The following is a 12312-nucleotide window of genomic DNA, read 5'->3' on the forward strand; positions in this document are numbered from 1 at the left end:
CCGGCACGAATAAGCAGGCCGGGCTCGGACAGGAAATTAGGCACGGTGGGCTAGCCCGACACGGCCCGTTTAGCTCTAAGCCCGTTAAGCCCGCTTTTCGGCCCACTTTTTTCGTGCTAAACGGGTCGGCCCGGCCCGTTTAGGCCCGTTGCGGGCCGGGCTCGGACAAGAAATTGAGCCCGCGTGCTTAGCCGGCCCGGCCCGGTTTTTTAATCGTGTCTGACGGGCCGGACCCAAAACGGGCCGAGCTTCACCGGGCCCGGGCCGGACCGGGCCAGGCGGCCCGTTTGGATATCTCTAGGTACAGGCTACAGCTCGAATAGGCTGATTGTGCAAAGAAAGATCGCAAGGCTGACTGTGTCCAGATATGCGTCTGGATGGTCCTGAAGTTGGACCCCTTCGTAGGGTAGGAGCATCCTAGAGTTTGATGTAGGCCCAGTTTTATTTGAGGGGCTAAAGATTAGTCTCTCTATTTTAGTACCATTTAGTTTCTAAATTGTCAAACGGTACGACTAAAATAGGGACTAAACTGCTTTAGTTCCTACCCTCAAGATGTGGCTAAAAGAGACTAAATCATATTAATTTCAAAATTGCCCCTCATGTAGTTCAATTATACTAATAGCAGGAGAATGTTAAAGACCATTTTAGTCTTCTTATGAATCATTTAGTATATTCTTATTAATTTTAGTCTTAGAATCAAACATGTTAGAGACTAAACTTTAGTCACCTAACTAAACTTTAGCCTATAGACTAAAGAAACCAAACATGCCCGTAGTCGATGACCGCTGGGACTAACAACCTGCCATGCAATGCAATCAACATATAAAGTAAGCACTCTCGTCATGACTGTTTTGACCAGAATGGATCTCCAGCTGCGTTCAGCAAAGCTGTCTTCTGCTCATGCTCTCTGCCCGCGAAAACCGAAAACCACAGTTTTGGTTGCGTTTTCCAGACGTTTCTGAGCTCCAGTCCAACCATCCCTTGCTGTGCGGCGGGCAAAACGGGCGCGGCTGAAGCGTCCACGGAACCTACCCGACAGAGGAAAGCACCGAAGCGGAAGCGACGAGCCGACGATATCGTCGTGCGGCACGGCAGACAACCCCACCTGCGAAAACGAGGAACGCGGCCGCGTCAACCACGCCGCCCGTCACGAACGCGACGCCGAGGCCGGGTCAGGTAAAAGCGACGGGCTCGCCGGGTGGACTAGCTCGCCGGTCGTCCTTCATGTTATCTCCAGCACCAGCAGCACGCGCGATCTCGTCCGGTGGACTGGCGTTCACGTAATCACGGTCCACAAGTCTCGCCGATACGCGATACGGCGATACCGGCCGTCGCCGTCTCATGGGCTCCGGCTCCGACTCTCACGGTCTCACTCTCACCTGCTATAAGAAAAAGGGCCCAACAACTACCACGTCAAAACGTTATGTTTATTCGATTTCGTGTCCCGTCCGTTTGACGACCGAGCCCTCCCCCTGCCCCCCTTTTCCAGTTTCCTTCTCCCTTCCTGCCGCTACGGCGGTGGCGGCAACGACTCGCGCGGGCCGGTCCTAGGTTCTCCCGGAGCGGGTGGGCGGGCGGGCGGTTCGGCGGGATGGGCACGCCGGAGTTCCCCAACCTGGGAAAGCACTGCAGCGTCGGCGACTGCAACCAGATCGACTTCCTCCCCTTCACCTGCGACCGCTGCGACCATGTACGTTTCCTGCAACCCCGTGCTTGGTTTGGATGTGGTGGTGCTTTGTCTACTTACTCCGAATCGGACTGTTGGGCCAACCAAATTTTGTTGCGCTGTAGAATTGATGTTCCTTGGATTATGGAACTCTAGAACTGATTTTCCTCCCCCCCCGTGGAAATCCGCGAGACAGATCTTGGGAGGAGTTGTAGTTGCTTGGGCGGCAACCATTCATTAGATTTTAGGTTTTGGATGATGATGTAAGTAACAGCCGTCTAGGCAGTAGTCAAAGGGGACCTTAACCACCCGTGCTAGTGACCGGGCAACACTTGTGGGCGGCGGTCTTTTTCGCTGTTTTGGTGAGGTACCGAGGTTGGATCGTTGTATCTAACCATTGAACAAGACAGTGATCCTTTGGGTTCTGCTTTTTGCTGTGCTCCATTTGTTATTGAGGTAGAGTTCTTATGTCACCCTTCACCACTCGTATTTCATATTTTCCTCTAATGTCAACATTTTTGGTGTGGAACCTTTAACCACTTGGCCGATTCTTGGATCCAGTAAAAAAAATCCAGATGCTCAAGAAATAAGATCTATTAGTTTATTTATTACTGGAACCTAGTGAAATGTTTACTGATTCACACACTATCGTGTTTGCGTCCAAACTCTAAAGCCTTCATCGTGTCTGAAAGAATACCAGCCTTTTCATTTGGATAATCGCCTGAGGCACGATGCTTAATGGTTCACACTAATAGGCACTTGGAAAAAAAATCAATATATGTAGATGCCAGTGATTGATCGCTAACTGCAAAAATAAAGCATATTTTCTTATTGGAAGAATTGGCTGCTTCAGTTACAAGCCAATATTGGACACTGATAAAATCGGTAAGAAGGGTAGAAGAAAAAAAAATCGTCCTAGTCGATGACGGCCACTATACACAAAATGTGATTGATATTGATGATAATTGATAACTAAATGCATGGAATGCTAAGGATACCAACATCCACTTGTTTCACACAAACACAATTACCATTGACACATCATGTTGGTCACATGGCTGGAATCCTCACATTCGATGCCTGAAAGTTGCTTTTCCCCTGTTAGATGCTTAGTTTCTGTATTTCACATTGCAACTTGCAGTTCCTAGATTATGTATTGTTACTGAGCTTAATCCCTATTTATCTGATGGAACTCTCAATTGACAATGTAATTTACTAGCACCATACCCTCTTGGTCACAGGGTTTAAATGGTAGCAGATAGAGAATTTTGGGCTTTTACTTATTTATTTTTGCTGAATTTATTTAATCCTTTTGATGTTGTTTTGACTGCAATAGCAATAACGAGAAGTACATAGTTAAGAATTATATGGAAAGACATTTCCCGAGGCCACTTTTACATATTTCTTTAGAAAAAAAGGTAGTATATAGATTTGGTGAAACTGAGTTCAGGCACCTATCTGTTGCCTGAAAGCTGACTGTCCATATGTAGTGTGTATAATTATCCTCACTAAATACTGTCAGCCAAAATATTAATGTGGTTGTTGGACATTGTATAGGTCTTTTGCCTTGATCACCGAAGTTATACATCACACCAATGCCCAAATGCAAACATGAAAGACGTCACTGTCCTCATCTGCCCACTCTGTGCTAAAGGTGTTCGCCTCAATCCAAGTGAAGACCCAAATATCACCTGGGATACTCATGTTAACACTGATTGTGATCCATCAAATTACCAAAAAGTGATGAAGAAAAAGAAATGCCCTGTTCCTGGGTGCAGAGAGACACTGACATTTTCCAACACCATCAGATGCAAAGATTGCACCAGAGAACACTGCCTAAAGCACAGATTTGGGCCTGATCATAAGTGCCCAGGACCAAGAAAAGTGGATTCTGGCTTTCCCTTTGTAAGCATGCTAAGGAGAAGTCAGAAAGCGGAGACACGCTCAAATAGCAGTAACAACAATGGTTCTTCGTGGTGGAGCTCCAGTCTTGTGAATGCAGCAACGAATTTCAAATCATCAGCCGAAGCTGGAATGCAGAAGCTGAGCACCGTGACTAGCCAAGCCTTCCAGAAGGCTAAGGATGGGATCGCCCCAAATAGCAGCAGCAGCAGTGGTGACCTTGTGGAGCAATGTGTTCACTGCCCAGCAAGATTTTCCACCGTGGGGGCCTTAATTGAACATGTTGAGAAATCCCACCAGATCAACTCACAACCAAGTCATGGCCGAGTGACGATTGATGTTTGCCCAAAATGCAGCAAGGCGTTCCGGGATCCTGTGTTGCTTGTGGAGCATGTTGAGAAGGAGCATGGAGGAACGTCAAGAGTGTAGTGTAAAGCTTCGTGTGTACTCTTAACCTTTGTAATGTGTAACTTTTCGTTACCTTTTCTCATTTCATCAATTTGATTATACTCTACACTTTTGGGCTCAACATTTGCCCACAGGACAAGTATATTACGCTGGATTGAAGGCAAAGCAGCCATTGTCCATCATTATAGAAACTGAAGTAAGATTTGTTAAGAAAATGTTAATATCTGTCGCAACTGGTGAAAAAAAAGGCAGCAGCTGTTCTTGGCCTTCGTATGGTTTGCCTCGTTTGTTAAGTGAAGAGTTCATGTGTCAGTGTGTCACCATTTACCGTTGGTGTTACTAATAACACGTTCGGGAATGCGGACAATTCTAACCGCTTGGCTGATTCTGCGATCCAAGATCCAATGAATAAGACCAAGATATTATAAAACAATCTCTTCATTTGTTCTTACTAGACACCATTTGATTTAAATCATACATCATGTCCAGGGCCGTAGTACAAGTTCTCCTTGGTGCATACCAAACTATGTTCTATTTTTCATAAGATTATAAGGACCATATTAGCTGACATTCCCTCGTAAAAGTTGCTAGTGCCAGCTATGCTTAGGGTTAGTTTGAAAACTCAAATCTTCTTAGGGATTGAAGATGATCGAGAAAACTAGCTTATTTTTCCGCTCAATTCTCTCCAATTCTCAATAAAATTTGAGTTTCTAAACTAGCCGTAGACGTAGAATCTCCGCCGCTCAACACCTCCAACGCCACCTACAAATATATAGATTGTAGTCTGTTTGATTGATAAAACATTTTTTTTGCTATTTAGCAATATGAAAATATCTCTACGTATATGACTATAACTAGAAGGGCTCTATCCTAATATACTCACTTCCTGCCAGTGCTACCTACGTTTAGGGTTAGTTTGGAAACTTAAATCTTATTAGGGATTGAAGATGATTGAGGAAATTAGCTTATATTGTGTTTGGTTTGTGGAGTCACTCTATACCTCATGAGGTGATGCATCATAAGTTCATTCCATCAATTTTGGTGGAATTAACCCACTCCTCATCTATATACTAATTATTAGCTTATGAGGAATGAGGTGGTGATGGATCAACCCATTCTATTCCACAAACCAAATAAAAAAGGGAGGAGTGAGAAGAAGATGGATCAGTTCATTCCTCAAACCAAACACACTGTTATTTTTTCGCTCAATTCTCTCCGATTCCCAATAAAATTTGAGTTTCTAAACTAGCCATATACGTAGAATCTCTGCCGCTCACCACCTCCCGCGCCACCTATAAATATATAGATTGTAGCCTGCTTGAGTGATAAAAACATTTTTTTACTATTTAGCAATATGAAAATATCTCTACTATATTTAGGTGGAAAAATAAGCCTTCATGCGTTGCCCGCATCTGCCCCCGCCTGGTGCTCCCTCGCGCTCGCAAAAAATAAATGCTATAACTAAGGTTCAAACCCTAGCCACAAGGTTCCCAACACTAGGCATCTACCACCGGATCTACATTTGTGTTATATAATTGATAGATATTATATATATATATATATAGAGATAATAATTTGAAAAAATAAAAAATAAGACTAGTTAATCGTTACATTCAATTTGATGGAAGTACCATTTTTTGCCAATTTATCTGAAAGAAAACATTCGATTGAACGATATATGCTATTTCTTGATATGTCATTCGGTGAAATTATTTTATTCGAAAAATAAAATTGGTTCCTATCTTCTAAAATTGTGTGTAATGCTTGTTTTTGTTCTTTTTTTAAGTGAAGGAGAATTATAAAGCTTGGCATAGTACAATCTAAATTACATGCAAACGAACCTAAAATTAAAAGGCATACTTCTCTCATATTCTTTTCTAGTGGATTTTGTCTAGATGAATACGACCCATCAAATAATAGAGCTATAGTACAATCCTCGTATCGAATCCGTCAATCAACTACAAAATATTACACATGTTGCAAGATCCAATGATCCACGAACATATTAAATAATATCTGAATCAACGAAAGAATGTCATGACCCGTGTTTAAAATAGCGGGCTAAAGCATTTATCCCTGCCTTTTTTAGTAGCTACAAAAGGATATATCCGGATATAGCTGCAGCTAAATTATTTAGCGGTTTTCAAAAAACATCCGATTCAGCACACATTTAGCACACATATAGCAAAACATTCATGTTCAGTAAACAATGGTAAGTACTTCAGTAGCACACATAGTCATATATAGCAAGCATAGATTAAACACCAGTCAGCTCAGGGGAGAATCAGAGAAGGTAGAAACGATGTTGTTTGTCTGCTCAAGGGAGAAGTCCCATAGCTTGACGGCGATCTTGATGCGCCCTGAGCCTTGCTTGGTATAAGTGTAGAACTAACATATACACATTGAAGGAATCTGCTAGCATGACACCATATGATCCGGTGTGGCCTTTTGTGGCCAATAGACCATTCAATGCTCATTGTGCTGGCTAAAAAATTATAAATGCTAGCCCTAGCTCATTTAGAGTAGCTCTTTGAAAGTCGCCTAGAGGGGGATGAATAGGCGAAACTTGAAAATTATAAACTTTGAACACGCACTACACCCAGGGTTAGGGTTAGAAATAAATTTGGAGTGCGGAAGATAGTTCCTCTTGCTATGAGTTGCTCAATCAATGCAGATAACTTTGGGAGCAAACTCAAAACAATATGAGCAAGAGAACTTTAGAGAGAGAGAGAGAGAGGAGAGGGGAGAAACAAATCGAGTGATGAAGATTAAAACAAATGAACACGGTGATTTGTTTCTCGAGGTTCGGTTCTAAAGAACCTACTCCCCGTTGAGGAGGCCACAAAGGCCGGGTCTATTCCAACCCTTCCCCTCTCTCAATCAGTCACTTAGACCGGTCGAGTGCTTCTTCTTAATCACACGGGTCACTAAGACCCCGCAAGGATCATCACACAATTAGGTGTCTCTCGCTTGCTTCACAAAACACTTGAGAAGTTTAGAATGAGAAGAAAGAAACCAAGCAACAAAAGAAGCACAAATCACTCTCTCTCAAGTCACTAAGCACTTGATTTGATTTTGGAGCTTGAAGAGGATTTGATGCTTTGATTGTGTCTTGGAGTGTATGTTTTTGCTCTAGTATTGAATGAGAAGGTTGGAAAGCTTGGATGGCTTTAATGGTGGTGGTTGGGGGTATTTATAGCCTCCAACCACTTCTTAGTCGTTGGTTGACTTTGCTATCGATGGGCACACCGGACAGTCCGGTGGTGCACCGGACACAACAGTACAGTGCGTGCCACGTTAGTCGACCGTTGGGGTTTTGAGCTGTTGACCGTTGAAGTCTTATGTCCTCTTCCGACACCGGACAGTCCGTTGTGTTCTGACTTTGCAGACTGACTTCTGAATTATGCTATGCTGACTGCGCTGCAGTTAGTGTAGTCGACCATTGGGCGAAGTTGACCGTTGCTCTGTTGGCTCACCGGACAGTCCGGTGAATTATAGCGGATGAGCGTCGAGAAAACCCGAGAGCGGCTAGTTCGAGGAGGGCTGCAACCTGAGCACCGGATAGTGTCTGGTGCGCCACTGGCTGCGCCAATTCTTGTATGCTCCAAACTTTGTAGAATTCTCTCAAGTCTTTTTCTTTGTATGTTTGTGTTGAACTTTATGCACCTGAGAAAAAATATTCACTAGGTAAACTAGTTAGTGATGGACGTCAAACAACAAAATCGATTATAGAAAATGTTGAGGCCATTTCCCTTTCACTCTTCAACCCCATTGTACCCAATATATAGAGAGGTTTGTGAAGCATTTGGAGATCCACCCACGCTAAGTGAGATGGGAGTGTTAGCTAGAGTGCTATCAATGTTCTTGGAGTTTATTTAGGAAAATCTTGAAGACTAGTTACTCTTGGTGTTTGGTAGCACCTAGATGGCCTGATGATGGACTCCAAATTAGCATAGGATTTCATGATTGTACTTAAGAACTTCAATCTTATTTTAGCGTGAAACATTGTTAAGGATATGGTAGTTTGTTGGCTCTAATAAGGACTACCTAGTTTTCTTTGTAGAAGAACTTAGGAACTAGAAATTTGGGTGGGGGGGGGTTAGTTTTTTTTTGCATAGGTTAAAGTTTCTTGATTTAATTGTTTAGAGCCCAATTCAATTCAATTCAATCCTCTATTGGGCCATTTGGTCATTTCACCACTAATCTACTTACATTTTTGTTATCCCTTCTTTTAAAAGGATTAACATCGAGCTGATGGTGGACTCTACAAGCCTTCTATGCCATCCCACTCTAAAAAATCAAAATGAGACTAAACACCCTACAATCTGACGTTAGTATGGCAGCGGGGCGGGTGGAGCGTTCGCGGACCCGGACCCGAAATCCAAGAAAAAACCCGAACCACATCTCGGGCTAAAATCCATCCCCGCCCCCGAACCTGTCGGACACCCGAGACCTGAAGGGTTCCCTGAAATACGAATAGAATGAGCAACACAAGCTAGCGGGAGTGGCTGTCCTCGTGGAGTCGTGGCTCCAGTCCATCGGCTGGCCACTACTGCAGTACTGCTGATCCCTGTGGCAGCTTCCTACGCCACACAGCGATTCCATGAAGTGCTGAATATATAAGAAACATAACTGGGAAAAAATAAAGCCGGATGACTAGTACATATTAGAAATATTAGAAATGAACCGAGTTCAAAATATCAAGTATCAGATACCTATATTCAAATGTTGCTCTACTAATAAGTCCAAGCAACAATGAACCATGGAATAGCTGGCTAGGCATTTCCACTAAATCACTCGCCCAATCGGATCCGAAGAGAGTAATAAGCCTACAAAGAACATTGAAAAGGAAAGTTTGCAGCTCCAGCCACAGGACTGCTACTGGCCACAATGCCACATGAATGCTACTAGCTGTAGGGGGAGGAGTTGCACTGCTGTAGCAGGCGCCGGTCGAGGGGAGGAGAGGAGCTGCGCTGCTGCAGCAAGCGCCGACCGAGGAAGGAGAGTAGCGCTACAGCGGGGCCGCCACGCCGAGAGCCGGGGAAGCAACTTCGGGCTTGGGTGGGGTTGGAAGAGCACTGCACACCAGGGGTGGGAGGAGGAGCGGCGCTGGCCGCCTGGCCGAGCCGCCGGGAAAGTTAGACAGCTAATGGAAGCAGCGGCGACGCCTGTGTTTTGTGGGAGACTGTGGGCCTTATGTACCTAGAGATGCAGCCACACGTTATTGGGCTTGAGCCAGATATGTATGTTTTTCAGGCCTGTGGGGAACCCGCGGGCGGGATTTATTACCCGCTCCGAACCCACAGTTGTACGGGTCCTCCAACCTGTCGATGTCACAACGGAATGACACTAGTCTTGACCGTTCTCTCACCCCTGCACAAGCATATTTATGGTTTATTTGGTTGAAATGTGGCTATAAAAAAATTGTTGTGGGCTATGAGCTATGGAAAAAACTGCTGTGGGCTGTGAATTGTTAAAAAACTAAAAACCGTTTGATGGAAACCACTAAAAGTCGTTAAAAGTTCTTCGATATATGTTTTCACAGTTCCATCGGAAAGCCATTAAAAGTAGGTCTAGTGGTGATTTCAATTTTACACGCGAGAAAGTCGGATTACAGAAAAAAAAAATTGATTCCTAAATCTAAACATTTGGTTTGGCTTTTTAGAGGGAAAAAAAATCAAAACTAAAAGCCAAACTAAACACACCCTTAGCCCATCACAGCCCACCACACTAAAGCAAACTTGTCTTCGAGGACTTTGCACCACGACAAAACCCAGGTGCACAACTTCATGCCCTTCTTCGGACGGCCATGCTGATAAAGTGATAACGACAAAAGATGGATATAAAGTTGAGTGTACATATATCTAGGCGAGCGTCTACGTTTGTACTATGATCTACAAAGATATATGCAATTTATTAAAAAAGATATGCATGTAATAAATGCACATAAACAAATATGCCTCTTTGCTTAATATGTAAGTTTCAAAAACAAAGATAAAAGGCGTCATGGCAGCAGTATAAATGAATACCTGCGCCCTTCTCTTTTCCTCCTCACTCGACAAAAACAAATCTCCCTAATTTCAGTCATGAAGGCCCAGGTCGCAGCAGCAACTGTCTTGGTCTTGCTCCTCCTGACCTTTGGTGAGTAAATTCATCCAATCCCTGCCAAAGAAAAAGAAATTGAACATGAATATAGGCAGTAGCACTTGTTTTATCCATCCAAATGTCCTGACTCGCCATTGTTTTGATTATCTGGCTGAGCATGTAGCTGCGGAGGCTCGTACGTGCATGTCGCGAAGCCAGGAACAGAAAGGGAGGTGCTTTCACGATACGGATTGTGCCGCCGTCTGCGTCAAACAGAGCTTCACCGGAGGCTTATGCAACGGGCGGCCGCCGTTCAAGCAGTGCTTCTGCACTAAGCCATGCAAGAGAGAGAGAGCTGATGCTACACTCCGGTCGTCAGGCCTCTGATCATGTTGTGCTTGATCCGCATGACAGCGCGACTCTCGCTTGTATGCCTAGGTTGATGTGTATGTAATAAATAAACAAAATAGTAAATGACATGTTTTTCTTACATGAAAGTCAAGCGATTTTGCTTATCTGACCGGCATGTGTCCGCGCGAATCGATTTGCTCTGAGATGGTTTTATTTCTATACATCAGAGAGAAGGAGACGCTCGCGTCGCCCCCCGCGCGGGCGACCGAGCGGACACCTAATCCTAGCCGCCGCGGCGCCGCCATCCTCACCTCGCCTCTTCTCGCCGCACCGCTGCCCGAGCAGGATGCCGGCTGCTCGTGCGGCCTGCGGGGAAGGCGGCGGCGGGGCCCTCTCTTCTCTTCTCCGGTGGATTGGGGCGGACGCGGCTGCCTGGTCCCCCGGACCTCCTCGTCGGCGATGACGGGCTGGCGGTGGAGGAGGATAGGGCCACCAGATCCGATATTCCCTCGGCTGGATCCGGTGGCCGTGCGACGAGAGGTGTGTGATGTGCGTGGGGCGGCAGGACGCCGGGCAGCGGCGGCGGCCGGCTCGGGCGGCACCGACGGTGGTCGTGGCCAGTGCAGGTGTCTGGCGCTAGGGGCTACTTGACTTCGTGCTGTGGCTGCAGGCCGTGGCCGGCTGTGGCTGCCGTGGCTTGGTTGGCTGGGGCAGCGCACGGACGGCAGGCTTTGTGGTGAGGCAGTTCTTGCTTCTCGGCGGTGATGCTGATGGTGCCGTGGTGGTGCTTTGGGCTGTGACGGGCTTCTTCCGGTGGAGTCGATGCGGGGGCAAGAGGAGCGGGCTGGGCTACTGGCTTGGGCAAGAACATATGGCAGGTGCTGAGTCGGGCGTAAGTCTTCACTGACGTCTATGTCAATGGCGATGGTGGTGACACCCTTGTGGCGTTGAGTCGGGCGTAAGTCTTCACTGACGTCTATGTCAATAGCGATGGTGGTGACACCCTTGTGGCGTTGCTCTACCTGTTGGGGGCACCATTGGGAGGCATCATGTCCCCTACTGCATGGGGCTCTCGAGAGTGTGAGCCTTGTCCATCCTTGGACGTGCGACGGTGGCGTCATTGGCGTCGTGCCCTCCTTAGAGGTGCCGCATCTGAGGCCCATCTTGGTCAGGTAGTGGCGGTGGTTGGTTGGTGGTGTTGCTCGCGCACAGCAGTAGAGGAGTGCCGGTGGGCGGAGATTTCTAAGTCCTTGGCAGATGAGTGTGTGCTGAGCGATCGACGACCGTGCGTGTGGCTTGAGGGTGATTTCCCATGGTGGAGGAGTTGCAGGTGTCGCTGAGGCTTGCAGCGGGCTGCGGCTTTTGGCGTGGCACAGCGTTGGCGACGACGGCGCAGTTCACGACGGCTTCTTTCTCTTCCTCTCCCAGTTTGTGGTGGTGTAGTGTTTTGTTGGGTGTGTTGTTTGCGTGGTGGTGGTGTTCGCTTCGGCGTGTTACTCTGTCGTCGTTGTGCTGAGTTTGGTATGGTGTCGCCGTGTTGATGTCCCAATCCAACCGCCTGTTGTCTGTCAGCCCATCTTATGGAGTCGGAGCTGCTTATCCCTTGTGTCGAGCTTGGCAATGATAACTCTAGTTGGGCTTTGTGTGTGGGGTTGCCGTTCTCTAGGCTGTTTGTGTGCTCTGTATAGGTTTTGGGCCTGGTTTTCCTTAAAACTGGATCAATTCCATTCTTCTTAAATGAAAGGCAAAGCTCCTGCTATTACGTTAAAAAAGATTTGCTCTGAGGTTTGCGAAGTTTTGTTGACGACGAAAGTCACGCACACATAAAGGTTCATTTGGACTCGAGGTTTAAGAGAAGCTCTAAAATAAGCCCTAAACTAACCCGAAAATCAACATAAAGC

At 46.1% G+C, this 12312-nt stretch overlaps 3 protein-coding genes across 7 annotated transcripts; 2 read left to right on the plus strand and 1 right to left on the minus strand.

Annotated features, from left to right (window-relative positions):
* Positions 1-1007: 1007 nt before the first annotated feature.
* Positions 1008-4245, plus strand: LOC100127532 (uncharacterized). 2 transcript variants are annotated; one of them, XM_035960331.1, is made up of 3 exons: positions 1008-1366; positions 1490-1690; positions 3224-4245. In XM_035960331.1, exons 2-3 carry the CDS (start codon positions 1592-1594, stop codon positions 3995-3997), a joined length of 873 nt encoding a protein of 290 aa, XP_035816224.1. In that variant the 5' UTR covers positions 1008-1366; positions 1490-1591; the 3' UTR covers positions 3998-4245. The 2 variants fall into 2 exon arrangements, with proteins under 2 accessions (XP_035816224.1, NP_001106258.2); NM_001112787.2 differs by having other exon boundaries at positions 1310-1690; positions 3224-4215.
* Positions 4246-8609: 4364 nt separating this feature from the next.
* Positions 8610-12226, minus strand: LOC103633313 (translation initiation factor IF-2). 4 transcript variants are annotated; one of them, XR_002263646.3, is made up of 4 exons: positions 10552-12226; positions 10006-10138; positions 9179-9349; positions 8610-9093 (listed from the first exon to the last, which is right to left on the minus strand). XR_002263646.3 is itself a non-coding variant. In XM_008655036.4 (2 exons), exon 1 carries the CDS (start codon positions 11572-11574, stop codon positions 10573-10575), a length of 1002 nt encoding a protein of 333 aa, XP_008653258.1. In that variant the 5' UTR covers positions 11575-12226; the 3' UTR covers positions 9918-10138; positions 10552-10572. The 4 variants fall into 4 exon arrangements, 1 of the variants encoding a protein (XP_008653258.1); XR_556451.4 differs by having other exon boundaries at positions 8610-9349; XR_556450.4 differs by lacking the exons at positions 8610-9093; positions 9179-9349 and adding an exon at positions 9489-9788.
* LOC100286345 (low-molecular-weight cysteine-rich protein LCR70) lies at positions 10004-10595 on the plus strand. The gene is made up of 2 exons (NM_001159232.2): positions 10004-10117; positions 10245-10595. Exons 1-2 carry the CDS (start codon positions 10063-10065, stop codon positions 10445-10447), a joined length of 258 nt encoding a protein of 85 aa, NP_001152704.1. The 5' UTR covers positions 10004-10062; the 3' UTR covers positions 10448-10595.
* Positions 12227-12312: the final 86 nt, after the last annotated feature.

The sequence above is a fragment of the Zea mays genome, chromosome 7, assembly GCF_902167145.1.
Source record: "Zea mays cultivar B73 chromosome 7, Zm-B73-REFERENCE-NAM-5.0, whole genome shotgun sequence".
Classification (NCBI taxonomy): domain Eukaryota; kingdom Viridiplantae; phylum Streptophyta; class Magnoliopsida; order Poales; family Poaceae; genus Zea; species Zea mays.